General features: G+C 44.8%; 1 protein-coding gene across 1 annotated transcript in view; it reads right to left on the bottom strand.

The window, feature by feature from the left end:
- The window catches only part of CACNA2D4 (calcium voltage-gated channel auxiliary subunit alpha2delta 4), an 861,469-nt gene that overhangs the window by 601,375 nt on the left and 241,522 nt on the right, over positions 1-18,572 (bottom strand). Inside the window, exons 4-5 of the mRNA XM_069228087.1 lie at positions 16,825-16,884; positions 15,234-15,396 (exon numbers count right to left, since the gene is read on the bottom strand). Coding sequence (XP_069084188.1) covers positions 15,234-15,396; positions 16,825-16,884 — 223 coding nt within the window. The remainder of the gene's footprint in view (positions 1-15,233; positions 15,397-16,824; positions 16,885-18,572) is intronic.

Genomic DNA, 18,572 nt, shown 5'->3' with positions numbered 1-18,572 from the left:
TGACCTACCTCATACCCATACAAGATAAAAATACTATAAGATGCCACCTAAAGGGGGGAGGCCTATGTTATACATCTCAACACGGATGGTATTACTATGGGGGATCACACAATTGATGACATGCCAAGTTATACCATGGTCTCATGGAATGTTCGAGGCATGGTCACACCAGCTAAAATATATCGAATATACACAGATCTTAGATGGCACAGGGTGCAAATTGCTATATTACAGGAAACTCATCTCCTAGTTTGGAAACACTGCAAACTTTAATCTAAATGGCTTGGGCAAATAAACATCACGTCCTCCTCGGTGTCTGCCAGAGGCGTGTTGATATGGACAACACCTGGGGTGCCTTACATGATCCACACACATAAAGAGGACATGTTATTGTGGAGGGGTTCTTGGATGGGTCACCTCTGACGATCGTGGGCGTCTACTTTCCTAACCACGCACAAGTGGATTTCTTCAACACACTTACAGCTGCACTCTTTTGCGATCCTCTGGCCCGTGCTTGTGGGGTGGGGATTCTAATTGTGTGCCAGACGTGAATTTTGTTCTCTAACTTCTGCTGCTGCTGGGAGCGGCAAGCAGGGGGGATATCTAAACAGCTGGATGCATAGATTAAGGGTAGAGGGCTCTTTGATTTATGATGCCTCAAGCAGCCCTCAGAGAAAGTATATTCTTTTTACTCCCCAGTACATGACCTTCACACCAGGATAGACTTGCTGTTGGGTATGGCCACCAGGAAACAAAAGGTAATGCCAGTAGAATACCTCACCCGAGCCTTATCTGACCACTGTCCGCTACTGCTAGCACTATGCTGGGGAACACCGCATCCAACAAACCAATATGGCGGTTACAAATTGCTGCCCTTTTGGACCCCTCCTTTAGGGTAGAGCTATCCACCTGCATTGCGCACTACCTAGAACATAACAGACACTCAGCTACTCTGCATGCCACCAAATGGGATGCTCACAAGGTGGTAATGAGGGGCCACTGCCTCTCCACAGTTTGGGGGGTCAGACACATACTACATAAAGAAGTGGTGGCACTGGAGCGGCAGATGCGTCTGCTGGAGAAAGTGATTGCAAGCCAGTTGGCCGATCCGGCTCGTCTTCATGAACTCCGCAAACTATACAGTGAGGCCGAAATACGCTTCCATAAACATGACTACAAATTTCCCCTAAGGAGACTGCATGCAGAGGGCGACTGAGCAGGGAGATTATTAGCATGGCTCGTTCGCGATGAACGTCAAAATATACCCATAGGAGCCATCAAACTACATGATGGCACAATGGCCACCACACAATCCACCATTAACGAAGTCTTCTGTGATTACTATCACACTTTATATTGAGCACCCCCACTCACCACCCCTAAACAACTGGAGACGTTTATGACCGTTTGTGTCCCCGTGCCCCGACTTTCTCCTGCACAAACAGCTGATTTAGAGGAGCCTATCTGGATCAAGGAACTATGCGCAGTTATAGGCCAAAATAAAAGGCCTGTCTGCCAATAGAATATTACGCGATGTACTCCACACATCTTGCCCAACCACTGTTAGAAGTTTTTCAGGAGGCATGGACACGAGAACTACCGGCCTCACAACGTGAGGCACTGATTGTAGTCTTACCTAAACCGAGACGGGACCTCACAGACGTACGGTCATATTAACCTCTATCTCTCCTTAATCTTGATAGTAAAATACTGGGTAAAATATTAGCAAACAGACTCCTTCCCCTTCTCAAGATGCTGGTCCATGAAGACCAAGCTGGGTTCATAACTGGCCGGAGTGTGTTTCTTAACATTAGGCGCTTCTTGAGTATAATACATGAGACCCCTCCTGAAGCGTATGATCGAGTGCGGTGTCACTGGACATCGAGAAAGCATTTGACGCCCTTAGTTATAAATTCTTGTTCATGGCTCTGCTACATATGGGCTTTGGCCAAAAATTCCTGAAATGGGTCCGCATGTTATACACTAAGCCGATGGCCAGGGTGAAAACAGGGCAATTGATATCTGACAGCTTCCCGATTTCCAGAGACACCAGGCAGAGTTGCCCACTTTCGCCACTGTTACTTGCCGTGGCCATGGAGCCCCTAGCCTGTCATTTGCGCTTACAAGCAAGTGAATGGGGAATCTCGGATATGGACACCTATCAAGTTATCTCGCTCTTTGCAGACAACGCCTTGATATATCTTAGAGATGTACATACTTCCTTACCGGACGTGATTAACCTACTGGATACCTTTTGGGGGGGGGGGGCTTTCAGGCCTTAGGGTGAATTGGTTGAATTCCTGTTCATTCCTTTTGATCCCGATTCCCTCACACCTTGGGGATAAGCCTGGAGCATCTTCTGCCCTGGTGTCATGAGTCCATCAAATATCTGGGCATACAAGTATACCACACTACAGAGGCTCTTTAAGACGGCAATTTGGGCCGTGCGCTTTGTTCGATTCGTGGCTCTCTCCCCTTTTGGAGTTCCTTACCTCTCTTGCCACTAGGAAAGGTGGCGATAGCTAAGATACTAATATCGCCTAGATTGCTCTACTTTTTTGCAGCCCTTCCTATATTGCTCCCTAGGAGCTATTTTCGAGAATTGAATGGCCTATTACTATTAAAATGGGGACAGGGCAGTTGGCAAGTTGCATTAATCACTATCCAAAGCCCGCTTACGGATGGGGGACTGGGTGCCCCAGATTTCGAACTTTATTACGCTGCAGCACAACTGCAGTGGCCCCTGCGATGGTTAAATGAATCCTCTAGCGCAGAAAAAAAGATGGTGTGAGTGAGATAGGGCAGCACTCCCACGTATGTATGGTTAACTGATTGCACACGCCAACTACAGGTTGAGACTAACCTGATGTGGATAGCTCGAAAGTGCTGGGATAGATTTGTGCAGGGCACATCTCGCATCCCTCCCTACTCATCCCTATATCTCAGATGCCTGGTGGGCCTATCCTAACTACACAACATGACCTAGTGCCTTGGACCAAAGGGGGGATCACAACACTATGGGATCTCTTCAATGACTGGACAATAATGCCCTACGCGGACATCATGGGGCTTACCTCTTTGAGGCCAGGCCACTTCCTGACTTATTATACTATCCATCGAATACTGCGCAACACATGGGGCGCCGGAGATGCGGAGCCACCGCAGTCGCCTGTTCTGCACGCATTGCTCTCGGACAAAAGAATCATATCACTACTGTACACAGCACTGATCACCTACACCGGTGCGATCATGGAGTAAGCACTTGCTAAGTGGAATGCTGTCCTTCCACAACAGCTAACCTTAACAACATGGGCAGGAGCACTGCATCACATACGGGAGGTCCCCTGCAACCCCCGATTCAGGTTCACTCTGTTTAACTATACTCATCAGGCCTACTTATCCCTTCACCACATCAACCGCATGTTCCCCAATTCTACACCTCAATGCCCAAGATACGGGTTAGCAATGGCGGGATTTTACCACATGGTGTAGGAATGTCCCCTACTATTGACTGCATGGCATCTAATTACACCCCAGATAGCAGAGGTCACGGAATACCCATTCACCCCTACTCCTGAATCATGCCTTTTGGGAGCACGACCCAGAGCCAAAAAGGACAAACACCTCCATCTACAGAACACAACATAGATGGTTCCTTGTGTTCCACCTTTGTTTGTGTGTACCTCTAAAACCCGTGGTGGTTGGGTTTTCCACCAGGATTGCACCATCTTTACTTGCTTACTGATATCATCAAGACTGTCGACTGTTTAGTTTCAGATGTGCAACGCTAGCATTAACCACTTCCCTTTTTTTATGTAACCTCCACAGACTCATTGATTTAGCATTTGTTTTGTTCAAAAGGCAAATAGCCATGCAGTGGAAGGCACCCACACCGCCGGGCACTACTAAATGATCGCATATGGTCCTAGGATGGGTAAAAACAGAGGCGAGCGTTTTACCCTCGTTACGGGATAGAGGCCAATTACGTACGGGCAGTGAAAGCTTGGACATGCTTGTGGCAAAATGGTAAGCTAAAGATGGCACTTACCCACCATGATAGGGGTTACTTAACATTGAGACATCTCTTTACCTACATACTCTCACATATTAGTGATACAATACCATACATCTCACAAGCTTGGACTCCAACTACATTATAAACAATACCGTAAAGGACTATATGGAGAACTAACCGTGGATATTTTTCTTCATACTGCTACACGGGCAATAGCCTCCCCTATAAGAATCGCTTGGCCCTTTAGGTCTGGGCCAGCTGGATAATCAGCTAGGATACACTCAATCCTAACACGCACAAGTAGCTCATTAACAACATATGGCCGACATGATACTGTTTTTTTTCTTTTCTTCTCTTTATTATATGTCTCATCTCTCACTCGATTACTGCCCCCATGAAACTGCAATATAATCTGTAAGATACTTATGCATTTTGCTGTGGCCTGTGGGGTGCCTCGATGGATATAACTCTGCCCCCTCCCCCAGGACATTGCTCTTAAGTCTGCGATTGTTCTTGTTTGTTGTATGATAAACCAATACAAAGTTTTTTTTAAACAAAAGTATATGACTACAACTGCGCCTCCGACTCTGCCAATGACCTGGGGCAGCAGTCACAACAGAGCTCCAGACCACCAGAAGGCAAGAATGGAATGTGGAATGAATAACTGAACACAAACATGAAGCATTGAAATCACACACATACATTCACATGCATATTAACACGGTACTAGAGTGTGCCCACAATAATGGGCGAGGTAGTGTCAGCCCAAAATCAAGAGGATGTGGCTAATTGGTCCATCACCAGCACATCAAGAGAGGGAGGAACCACTCGTTACCTAGGTGAAATCTGTCATGGTTATCGCCACAGATGGGTTTACAGCATACCATGAGTGCAGAGGTTTACCAACCTAAGATGGCACCCGTTAGTTTACAGTGTGTTGGCTTGCCCTAGTGGCTGAGCTGTTGGAACTCGGGCACATGCTTAGGGCCGGTGAGACATTTACCTGTAAAATGGCTTCTAAGTGGAAGAATATGTTCTAGGAGTCTTCCTGCAAGCTTGCTGTTCCACATTGGATCACGGAAACGGTACAAAGCGATCTGCTAACACTGCAACACAGAAAATGTATGCATGGGGGGGGGTGGCGAATAATGAATGCACCACCCGATGCCAGTATTGCAACGGACTGCGTGCATTTGATACAAATCACAAAAGCGGAAATGGCATCGCAATGAAATTACACTGCAAATCTGGAAATTGCAATGTAATGTTGGAAAACTGAGAATTCTAACAGGAGCCAAAAAACCTCCCAGAAGAAGCCTTTGATAAGAGCAAATGAGGTGAATCCCCTCAGTTTGTGCACAGAATGATAGTAAATAACCCTTTTCCGCTTATTTTAGGTGTTCACAGAATGATCTATACTAGTTAGTGCTTCTCCTCATGTGATGCAGGGTGTAGGTTGTTGAGCAAAGAGCTGTGAGCAGCTGCAACAGGTGGTTGGATTGGAGGGGCCCGCGGGAAGCAAGAGCAACGCTCCAGTCTTCCCGCGGGACTATTCGGGAAGGAAGTGACGCCAAAGGGGACAGGGATTGGGGGAAAAGGTAAGTGGGGGTGGGTTTAAGGGGAGGGGATAAAAGGGGTTGGGGGTGGAGGGACCGGCCTCTTTCCGCGCTCCCATCTCGCGGTTTAGTTTGGAGTGGCCGGTCCCTGGGGATAGTATCTGCGGGACCTTTTGTCTGGGTTTCAGGTAGGGTAGCATGGAACCGGGATGGGGTATACGGGTACCCCCCCCCCCTTTTCCTTTATGTAGCAGGTCGGGGGCGCGTTTTCATCCTGCGCCCCCTTCCTCCCTCCTCACATCTACGGGAGGCGGCCAGCGCTCCCGTTCGAGCGGCCGCCCCCCCCTTCCCCCCCCCCCTGTTTTTACAGGAACAAGGCACGGGTCTTGTTGGCCAGCCGGGAGCAGGTGGCTGGGGTTTAAGCCGCTGAGGCCCCTGGGGGCCCCGCCAGCAGGCCTTTTTTGTTTATAGGCCAACAGGCCATTACAGTGGCGGCGGTCCAGATTACACTGGCCCCGACCGCGTGAGGCCCAATATAATAAAAAAAAAAAAAAAAAAACTAACTAATACCAATAAATAAATAGAAAGAAATATAAATATAAAGATAATACTATGCGACAGACCCAGGCTGGGCGATTATATTTATCTAGATGGGGGAGCCCACCTCATTACAGTGTGGGGCCCTCGCCACCGGCCCTTAAGGCCCAATCAAATGAGTAAGGGACAATACAGGCCCCCCCCCCAAAAAAAAAATATATATATACATTTTGGTACAAGGTGGCTGTTACACAAGGCACAACCAACGCACTAGCGGGACCCCCTCGTGCCAGGCCCTACGCAGGACCCCGGGAGGCATCAGGTTATGCAGGGCCCATGTAGCCTCTCTCAACACACCTTTTGGGCACGCAGCAAGGGGGTACAGGCAGGTAAGGTCGGGCAGGAACTCCGCCTCAGCGCCGCGGAAAACAGCTGCGACGCAGAGGTGGCACAAGCTGCGCTTCGCACTGGTATGGGGCCGGAGCGGAAGGGGACAAGAAGTCGGGTAGGATAGTGGTTTAGGCAGCGCGATGGGAGCCAGTGGCGCATACGGCCACGCGGCTCGCGGAAGGTTAATGCCAACGTAAGAGGTTGGCAGAAAGAAAGCAATACCAACGGGGCGCAATACGGCCCCAGCACGTTGGTCAGAAGCGCTAGAGGGGCCTCCGGCGGCCTTCTCTACTCCGCAGGATCGGGGACAACACAGAGATGGCGGACGCCATGTGGGTCACGATGACATGTCTAATAGCTACATGATGAGGAGTGGGAGTGGTAAAAAACGTATGGATGTGTGCGAAAAGGGTGTGCTGGAACTTGACTATGAAGAGGATCTGGAAGAATGGGAAGAGGGGGAGATCAAGGAAACTGAGGTGCACAGCACAAGGGGGAGGGGAAGAGGACTCAGGAGCGGCGCAACCCCTCTCTCCGTTTCCATTTTGCAGGAGCGGGACAACAGCAGTGGTCCACAGGAAAGAAAGCAAGAACAAGCACGGGCCGAGGGGCCCGGAAGGTTTGGCGGCCGGTGGCTACACATGGCAGAGGTAACGGGCAATGGTGGTCGGTTTGGGGGGGACAGTGAAAAAGGGGACGACACTCCAATTACAAGTCCGTTGGGGTAGGGGAAGTTTCGATATTTGACACACTAACAGGTAAATATAAGCAGCGAGGGGAAAAAGGAACAAGGCTGCAGTAGAGAATTCAGGCAAAGAAGAGAAGGAAGGGGGAGAACAAAGAAAAGGCTACAATATATGGGTCTGGCTATGCCATTGGCTCACACATAGGGGATAAAACAAAGGCCAGAATATGGAGACACGAGTACGTAGACGTTTTAAACTGTTACATAGGGACACGCAAGCCAAAGAAGGGTCATAAGGAAGAGGAGTGGGAGTTGGCCTGTAGGCCGAGGGTGCCAATTAATATGGACAATTGGACATCAGCGTTTTTAATCTTTGCAAGCATTTATTGCGAGAAATACCTTGACAGGGCTATAGCACTATTTAAATACATGGGCATCATTAGGAAAGTGCAAATGCATTTTGGGGGTTTAGCCTGGCTGAGTTTGGACGAGGAGTTCAGAGCTCGAGTGAGCATTAGTACAGATAAGCCATGGGGGGACGTAGACTCAGAATTATGGATGCAGTGGATGATTTCATCACAATCTGCAGCATCGACACATACGGCCAGTGGGTTACCAGTAGTATATAAGCCGTTTTCAGGCACGTCCCGCCCCAAGGGGGGTGGGTGTGGGACAAAGAACAACACCTAACACGACAGGAGCGTGCTGGAATTTCAACAAGGGTTTCTGCTCCAGACATCTTTGCAGATGTAAACATGACTGCTTCATGAGCGGGGGCCATCACCCGGGCATGCAATGTTTTTCACTTTCCAATCCCTCTGAACAATGGAGGGCTGCTAAAGGCAGAGGGACACTGGGCGCTACTGCTCCAAAAGGGGCCTACGCCATTTGGGTTAGACTTTGTCTTCCCATGGCTGCGTATATGCACGGTATAGGGCAGCTGTTTTAAGTTAACAGAAGGTTTGCAAGAAGGTTGCAGGGTCAGTTACCAAGGCCCACGGGTGAGACGCTGGGCAGACAATTGCGGTCTGCAAAGGAAATACCACAGGTGGTAAAGAAAAATTTGGACAAGGAATGGGCATTGGGCAGAATTGCGGGCCTATTTTTATGAGTGGCCAAGGCAGAATTTGAGGATATCCACATGGGGAGTCGTGCCGAAGAAGGCCCGGGTGATTTCAGGTTGAAACATCACCTCTCATGGCCGGAGGGCACATCTGTTAACGATTTCATTGCAGCGGAAGACACCAGAGTGGTGTATGCATCTGTGGATGATGATATAAAATTGGGTAGGGCATGTGGCCATGGGGCAGAACTGGCTAAATGCGATATACAATCAGCGTTCAGGCTATTGCCGATACATCCAAGGGATTTTGATTTGGTGGAGATGCAGTTTGGCGGAGCAAGCTATGCGGACAGGGTCCTTCCCATGGGTGGTGCGATTTCATGCGCCTTGTTCGAAGCCTTAACACCTTCATGCGGTGGGTTTTTGTCAAGAGCAGCGGGCATTTATGCGGTGACCCATTACTTGAATGACACCCCTTTTTTGTAGGAAGGAAAGATGCAGGGGAATGCCGGACGGCTATAAAAAAAAAAAAAGAAAAGTTCAGGACATGGCACAGCAGATGGGAGTGCCTCAGGCACTCGAAAAGACCGAAGGTCCCTCATCGTTTCTCACCTTTCTGGGTATTGAGTTAGACTCCAGTACAATGACGGCCAGATTACCGGCACAGGAAGTAACGGAGATGCTGTTTTTTTCTTGGCCACGGTGCGGGAGGCATGAAAAATAGATTGGAGAACAGCCCAGAAGCTGTCGGGGTACCTTAACTTTGCTTGTAGGGCAGTTAAGGGGAGAGGATGTTTTTTGCAGGCGTCTAGGTTGTCCGTGTTAGGCGCAGTTTTTGCCACACCACAGAATAGGAGTGTCAGTGGGACTCAGAGGAGAGGTTAAGGTGTGGAAACATTTCTGAAACAATGCAACGGTATCCATGTGGTTCTCTGAGGAAGAGACAGTATGGCTGGTGCAGATATTTTCAGATGCAGCCGGTGCGCATGTTTTTGGGGTTTTTCTGGGAAGGTAGATGGTGCGCAGAGGCGTGGCAGACATTTGGGTATGGGGGGGATGATGATCACGGGACTGGTGGAGATGTCCTAGCGGAATCCACTCGGCAATGTTTCCGGTTGGCCTGGTTGGTTTTTCAGCCTTTGGAGCGGTATACAGGAAATTTTTGGGGACAGAGTGAAAAACAGCTAGAGCATTGGGCGTTGCGTTTTGGGCTGTGCATGATTTAAAGAGGTTTATCAGCGGCCAAGAGCAGGGGTAAACTGGCGGGTGTATCTTTGTATGGGAAATTGTTTTGATCACGACCAGGCAAGAAATGATCGTCGGGAAGAATGTAGAATGTTTTGGGGCAGAATCAGAGCGGTAGAGGGTAGAACGGCCAGGAAACCCGTTGATTTTGATTTGTCACTAAAGTGGTTTACACGTACGGCCGGGATGTTACGCAGACGAATGCGAACTAGCACTTTTCCGCGCATGCATGGGTGGATGTTTTTGGATCTCGTGACATGGTCAGGTCTCATGCTACTGCAAACATGCAGGGGGATTTGGAGATTCAAAAAATAAAAATAAAATACGCATAGTGCATGCTTGGGGTGGACAGAATTGGTTCCAAATAGAGTGTGCAGAGGGGCAGTAAAGTATGGAGCCATGAAGCGGGCTCGAAGGAAACTTAACAGAGCCATGAGGGTTTTTGCTGGGCGCAAGGGAGCAAAATATTGAAATTGGGGAACATTACAGAGCAGGAGGTTGCACTGTTCAGAGACTATGGTGTTCACCTGTCCACACTGGGAAATGCATACTATCTGGCAGATCTGAGACTGCGGTTTGAAGAGTTGTGGGGAGAGAAATTGTGAATTACAAACGAGAAATGAGAGGTACTGGTCGCAGTAGCGTGGTCTTAGGGGGGGGGTGGGGCAGCAAAACGCCAAATGGGTTTCTGCTGGTTGGCAATAGATGGGGGAGGGTGGTGAGTCAGATGCGGGCTTGGCCACCCTTCCAGGGAATAAACAAGCAGGTGAAGGCTCTGAGTGGGGGTACGCGCGAACCAAATGGGGCATGAAAGGAAAAGGGGAGTGCGTAGGGGAATGGAAACGAGATAAGGGTTTGAAGGGGAAGGATGAGCGAGGAGATGTTAATGGGAGGGCTTTATTAAAGTTACGGTTACGTTTAAAAGTTAATGGTTATGTTAATTATGCAATCCTGTCCTAATAAATGACCTTTTACACTAAATCAGCTGTCACTGAATTATTTCCCGACAGACGGATGACTGAAGTTTCCTGAATAGACCTATTCTTCCTATTAAGCTACTAATGATTCCGGAATTCTTTCTGAGGAACTATTCCAGTGCTTAATTTGTGCTTGTTGTTTCCGGTGCTGAGCCCCGGCACTTATTTGTGAGGGCCGGGGCTTATTCTTCTGCCTCAACCATTTGCTGCGAGCAAAAGACACATATGGGAAAGACGGAGGAACGGAAAAACTAAAAAGCCTCATAAAGGGAGAAAGTAGAAAGTTGCAGGTTGAGCTGAGGGGGAAGGGGTGGTCGTAAATGGATTGAAGAGCCCTGAGATGGCTTCAGGATTACGCCGCCTCAGTATTCAGTGCTGGTAGATTTAATTACAGCAGCCTCGTGTTTAAGAGAAGGGCTTTGAGCACCGGCACCTCTTTATTTACAAATTAAGCACAGAACTATTCACAGAACTTCTGTAATTTTAAGTGCACTCTGAACGTGTGTTGTGCATACCAAAACCTGTGCATTGTTTTAAATTACTAATTTCAGATCTATTTTCTTTACTTTTTCAGTCTTTCTCTTTTCCTTTGTTACTTGTATGTCTTTATCCATATTTGTCAGGATGCAACATTGACTTCCTTCCTAATTCTTACACTCCAAAGTGGTGCCACCAAGACCTTTGACACTTACGGAAAGGCTAGGTCTCACCATGTATGATTGCTGTACATGCCGGTCAGTTAACGGTACATACTAACAGTAACATTCTACAGGAAGGATTTTGGTCATGGTGTTGGGGTGGAGAGAACAAAACAAGTTAACATTAAAATCAGACCCATGCTAAATAAAAAGATTTGCTGCTGAATAAGTGTGAATGAGAAACGCATATAGTACACACCTTTTTCATTGTGTTCCTTGTGCCCTGTCATGATGCTCGGGAACTTCTTACTTTTCTGCACCAGCCGTACATAGAGATGTGTTACTGTGAACATCTTCAACATAATCATCCTCCGGTGAAAAGGAGGATGGTGGGTGCTTCAAGTGTTTTTTCCTCCGCTCATATATTTCTCTCGTGTCAATCAATCAATATTACCAATTATAATGTTCATAAGGACACCGAACCTCTGCTCTCTGGGTTTAATGGTGGTCATATGACAAAGAGAAAAAGAATCAGAAAATTCACAGCACCCAGCCAGGAAGTAGCGGTTAGGGGTCACTGAGCAATAGATGAAGACTTAAGAGTGGTGTACAAAAGCAGAGGATATCCCTGTAAGTTCTGGAAAATCTGGGGACCCTGAATAGCACACTCTGGCTTAGATTGTGGTGATGGGGATATAGCCCAAGACCAGGCAAACGCCTGCGTATCTAAGAAGGAACGAGGAAGGCTCAAACTACTGAAGATTACACACTGAACAAGATACATTGTCAACACCACAAAATCCACAAACCCTTGTAATGAAGATGTCAAGTAACAATCTTCCTTTCAAACAATGTAAATGTAAAATAAATCTACAACTAAAATTGTTTTAAAGAAGATTATTATTGAGATAGTTGATTATACTCTGCACTTTTATGTTATGAGCTGCTTTAGATGACATTGTGTGGTTTGTACGTTTACTACACTTTATCAATAAAAAGTGATACAACAAACTCAGACTATATATAGGATACACATGACCTACAAGTTGGACCTTTGGTGATGATCTTGCTGCAACTTTAAATTGGTTAGCTTTTAGTCCTGATCTAAAGCCAAAAGAAGAGGACACAGCTTGTAGCTGTTCTACAAAGAGTTCCACAGAGTAGGTCTATTCACAGATAAGGCTCTCTCGCCTTTGTCCAAAATTTGGCACTAGGAATAGACATCACTTTTTTATTACTGCTGCACAGGTCCCCATGTGAGAGAAGAAAATACATTAAATGGGTGAGGTATGCTGGTGCCTGGATATGGTAACTCCTTAACATCCGGCACAGTTTTAAATGAAGGTGTTCCTAAACAAGAAGCCAGTGTAATGCATTTGACGGGTTCTTTTCTTCAGGCCAACAATGAGCCTCACAGCTGCATTGTGGGTCTTCTGAAGTTTGCTTAATTTGATAAGAAGGTGGACCTGCATATAGGCAGGTGCAATAATACACCCTTGAATTAGCAGCCGCCTATATATCTAGAGCCTTTTTCATTTAAAGGACAATAATGGAAGGAGGAGTTATGTTTGTTCGGTTGGTAGAAGCAACTTCCAACCACCTTCCCAATCTGGACCTCTAGTACCCTATAGTCATACATTGTAAATCCAGTTTTTAACTTTTGACATAAGTATCAGTTTTTGATCAAGAAGCAGCAGAAGCTGTGATTAGCAAAGTCTTCAAACTGCTTAAGATTTATTGTCTGATTAATAAAAATCATCACAAATCACGCGCAATAAAATATACAAGTGTACTTTTGTACACAAAATAACAATTAGACAAATACAAAGGTACTTGGATACATATGAGTAAATTAATATTCATAAATTCCTAACAGGACACTAAAAGGAAAGCATTGGAATTAAAAGACAGAGATAGACGGAATCAATTGCAAGCACAGTCTCAAAGGTGTAAACATGTTTGCTTCCTCCATCCTAGAAAGTGCTTAAAAGCCAAATTAAAAATGTGGTTAGCAGAAACAAACATAGTTGTAAACATTCTTGCAGCTGCCATCCAATAATATATTTAAGTGCCACAATAAAAAAAAGCACTGATGAAAAATAAGATTATCAGAAACAAATGTAGATTTAAACATTCTTTCAGCTACCATCCACACAATATGTTTAAGTACTGAGAGTTTTTTTCCACTGCAAATTTCAAGGTGCAATATCAAAGTGGAAAGTGCTTATAATAACAATGTGAACCTTCTTCCCACAACATCCTGGAACTTCACAACCTGGCACAAATGGTACTGATTTGCCGATAAACATAATATGAGGGCTTGTTGACACGTTCTCACTCTTGCTTCTATGTACAGTGTTTTTAGAAAAATGTGTTGAGCATCAAACAAGTGGTGGCAGACACATATCATGTGGATTAACATTAACATTAACATTAACAGGTACATTTCCTGAGTGTACCCGCACAGCCTACAACAATTAGATGCCCATTGTTGTGACCATTTTGGAGTGCCATCTTTCGTTGGATACCTGTCGAAGCGCAATTTAAAAAACACATCCCTCATTCGTGATGGAAAGTACACAGTCAAATAGGACTGGATCTCTAGTTTATCATAAGAATGTATCACAGCCCAAGCGTGATTCTTTGCTGATATTGTATCCTTATCCACAAGGTACAAAGGTTCCTTTGTCTTTCAATTTAAAAACTGTTCAAAACAAATTCTGGTTATTTCTTGAAACCCCTGGTGCAGTGCTAAACTCTGACAGCACTTTGTCAAATAGGATCTCCTGGCACCAGCATACATAGAGACATTCATTTACTGCCAGCACATATGCACTAGAGTACCTAGATCAGATAAGGATAAGGTATGCATAGCTCTAAGAAAGTTGCTTGTCTTACTGAAACTTGTTTTGGAAGTCCTTTCAGTCGACTTTCTGCTTGGCCAATGTCTTTTGCAATACTACAAACAGACTTATATGCTTTAATTAACAAGTCAAGAAACTTAGGGCCAGATGTAGCAAGGGTTTTGCGAGTCGCAAACGGCGAAAATCGCCGTTTGCGAGTCGCAAAAGCCTCTGTGCTATGTAGAAATGCATTTTGCGAGTCGGATCCGACTCGCAAAATGCATTTCCGACTCGCAAATAGGAAGGGGTGTTCCCTTCCTATTTGCGACTCGCTATGCATTTTCATTTGCGACCGCGATTGCGGTCGCGAATGAAAGCGCAGTTACCATCCACTTGAAGTGGATGGTAACCCAGACGCAAACGGGAAGGGGTCCCCATGGGACCCCTTCCCCTTTGTGTCTGGAAAAAAAAAAAAAAAATCTGAGCAGGCAGTGGTCCAAGGGACCACTACCTGCCCTGAAAAATACCGAAACTAAAGGTTTCGTTTTTTTTTTCAAAGTGCAGCTCGTTTTCCTTTAAGGAAAACGGGCTACACTTTGAAAAAAAAAGACTGCTTTATTTAATAGCAGTCACGGACATGGTGGTCTTCTGTCTCCAGACTTAAGATATCTCCAGTTTCCTTTCCTTACCAAACATACATGTTGCTGTCACACACCCTTGATCGACAATAGCAAAATGCAATTAACTTGACCAGGTACTTATAACAAACACTCCCATTCCCTACACAATTAGCACATCTGCTTCAGTTGTGTGACAGCTGCTTGAGGAAGGAAAATAGTCATCCTGGGCTCTAGTGATCAACAAGTGTGAGTCTGAACGAGAACCTGATCATACAAGATCACTTGCCCTCTATTTGGAAACGAAGGTAGATGTTACCTTCCTGCAACAGTGATTCTCTGGCTGGTGTAGATTTGTAACATTGCCCAACTTGCAGTGTTTATGTATGCACTTTCAGGCTTGACTTTTATAAATTAAAATCACCCCATGCGGGAAGTGGCCATATGATCTAGGGTTCGTTTGCTGCAGCTTAAAATCCTACACAGGGCATATGTTTTGAGGACTATGTTGGTAAAAATGGGCAGGGCAGTTGATGATAAATGTTGCAGACGTTGTGGTCAGATAGGCACCTTCATTCATATTTTATGGACCTACATCTTCAAATGCTATGGACAGGCAGATACATTCAGTCTGTCGCGCTCCGGCGCCAGGGTATGAGCCGCTTACTTTTGTTATAAACGTTGGTTGGAAGTTGCACGTTGCTGAGGGATGTGTTCACCATCATGTTATTAAAATGCTCATTTGACTCCAGGATAAATTCGTCTCCAAGCTCCACATAGTTTCCATCCTCGTCCTTCTCGTTAATCCGAACGGAATTGTAGTAGTCAAACTGGTGGGAAAGAGAAGAGAGTGTCATAGACCGGGAAAAGGAGCATCATTCTGGGGTCATGGAACACCCAATAGAGACCTCTGTTAGGCTCTTCCACCAGGGAAAATGATAGACCTGTGCAAAATCGCCATGTTAGCCCCAGCAGTATATCCTTCAATTTGTTCATTGATAGCATCTCATAATCTGCTCCTGCTTTCGTGGTGCTCATGAGATGGCCGGTCTTAATTTAGACCATTAATGACAGCGTTAATTATTTCCTACCAGCCTTTTCGCTCTCTCTCACTCTCTGGCTCTTTCTCTCTCTCTCCAATAGTTGTGCATATTGACAGCTGCAACCCAGAGCCCAGCTCAAAGCGCACTTCTTGACCTTGAGGCAAAGTTTACTCACACATGCTACCAGATATTAACTCTTGTGGGCCACCGCCACCCCCGGTTCCTCTGGACACCCCACCAATCTGGTTGACAAGCTTACCAACTGCGGTGTCCTTTGGATCATCTACAGTCTGGACACCATCAGACTGGAGAAGAAGTGGAGTAAAGTAAAAACAAGGCAGAAGGTCTCCAACTATCCACTCCGGATCTGAATGACATACCCGTAGCCATTAATACAGCCCCAGCAGTGCTCCAAATGAAGAAGAGCTATGGACACACCTTTTTAAAGAGAACCACATTCCGCTGTCGTTACATAACTAACCCCCAAACATTCCATGACTGTGTCATTGCCTTTGACCCTGTACAATGCTCCACTGTGTTCTGGCTATGTTCTTGCTTTACAAAGACCACATAGATACACACATCCTAGCTGAATGTGCTTTAATTAAGATTTCATGTTGTTAGATGCTGAGCATTTTCTATCAAACGTCTGGATTACACAATGTAGTCTCCTTTAAGAACTTCCTTCATGGAAAGAAAACATCACCTCTAACTAGAACACATTTCAGTCGAATAAAAATAGATCCAATGTAGCAACGTTACAAGAAGAAAGTCATTGAACTTCCATAAAAACTCAACAAAATAGATAGCCACTGCTGCCACAGCATGAGGTTTGAAGGACAGAGTTATTTCATCATAAACAGAGATAGAAAAGTTGCTAGCAGTTTAGTTACTAAATGGAGAGAGTCTAACGCATCAAAGATTTGAGAAACCAGCTTGTCCTCACTGTTGGGGTGGCTTTGGAAGTACAGAACTTTTCATTTAATGCTGAATAAAGTTCCTAAACTGATTACTAATAGTCAACAGTGTTTATCCATCATTGACATCTGTGTTATCATAACTGGATATTCCCAGTCTAATTTCCAATCACATCTCCATTTGGAGGAGTAGTCATTTTCCATTTGGTCCATTATGACAGTACAAATATATGTATTCTATCCTTAGACAAACAGGGCTTGTCATAGGTAATGCATAGAAATACGCGCAGAGACTTACCACAAGCGTTTCATTGAATTCATGGTGAAGATCTGCCTCTTCTGCTGCTTCTACAAGGTTCTAATGCAGAAAGACATGGAAAATAAAACTTGGATGAGTTTTAAGCTCATGTGATTGCACAATATTTTCAGTGATCAATCCTAGATTTTGTGTGGTTCTAGATACCAATGAATCGTATAGAACACCAAGGAAACGGATTCAAGGTGAAAATCCAATTTGTACAAAAACTATTGTAAATTTGGGGTCTTTTTGCCACAGCATCTTTTGAAGGAAATAAGTGCCACATAATGGATGCCTGTAGGTCCTGTGGTGGAAAGGATTTTCACATGTCAAAAGAAACCCTGATTCACAGAATCTGTAACTCCATATGAAAATATAAAACTAATCTGCCGTAATAAGAAGACTTTTTTCTCTGTAGTTAGTGTGAGGCATTGGGAATGGGATGCTTATAGTTCTAAGCGTAACATTGCGTAATATATGGCATAAATTACCCCCTGTTGTACATTATAGGGATACTGCAAGCCACTGAGGAGTTCTGTGAACATACAATGGAACGAGGACAAAGGCTGAGTTCCTTTATATGGTCATGGAACTCTGAGGTGACTTGCAATGTCGCAATATTGCACAGCACGGGACACTTAATTCCTAATAATAAATCATCCTCCCAGAACGTCCTTAATTCCTTGGTGTGGTGCTCTTTCATATGAAAGAGATGGGAGATTTGCAAATATCTAGCATACAAGTAGAATCACTAGTACGAAACTAAATACACAAAATTGCAGGTAGACATTTGTTGTAAAGAGTTTTTAAAAAAACGCTATAGCTCAGAATATGTAGAAACATGTAAAGAAATTCTATCTTGCCTATATTTACCTAACGTGTGCAAAAATAAACATGTCTAAATGTGTCCTTTCTACTTATCATTGCTCACCTAAAAAAAACTGAACAGAAGAAGAAAAAGTCACATTTCATTTTCGTTTTCAAACTGCCGCTTTAGTTATCCTCTGTGGCCTGCCTTTCCCCTCCACTGCTGGCTCTGCAGCAGGCATTGTGACGTCAGAATTAAACTGTAATAAGTTGTAAGAGTTGAGCGGCTATGTAATTTCTTTATTGCAAGTGACTATGGACATCACAAGTCACCTGTAATAGGGAAATGTGAGACTGGCTTTTATACAGCAATTGCAGACTCCCATGTATTATGATTATAATATTATTGTTTTGATATTACTTTGATATTTTACTAATGATACTTGGATTATATTTAATCACTTCCTAGTTATATCATGTTATGACTAAAATGTCATTGCTGTTTATTTCTATATTAATATATTTTTAAGTGTGAATGAAACACATATGATATATTTAATAAACATTGTTTTATTTAAAATATTTTTCTTTGTTTGGATCAACAAACAGAATGGCTTAACAATAACATACTTTTATTCTATAACAGAACACAATAACATAACAAGTCTCATACATCCAACATAGTTCAAATATGCCATACAGAAAGTGTTCACTAGGTTCCCAACTCAATTTACCTCCAAGACATGCTGCACACAATCATAAAACACACATGCCGCACAGAAACATTCAATTCAGTAGACAGAATACATTGCAGACACACATTTGGCTCACAACTTAGGCACACCAACTACTAGGGAGATATTAGTATCAAACAAGCAAAGGCAAAGCCGATAGGCCGGGCTTGTATTTTGAGTCCTAAGTAGAAGACCCCCTTGGTAGCT

The sequence above is a fragment of the Pleurodeles waltl genome, chromosome 4_1 (assembly GCF_031143425.1).
Source record: "Pleurodeles waltl isolate 20211129_DDA chromosome 4_1, aPleWal1.hap1.20221129, whole genome shotgun sequence".
Taxonomy (NCBI): Eukaryota; Metazoa; Chordata; class Amphibia; order Caudata; family Salamandridae; genus Pleurodeles; species Pleurodeles waltl.
Note: the sequence above shows the minus strand (reverse complement) of the source record. Positions and strands in the feature narration are given on the sequence as shown.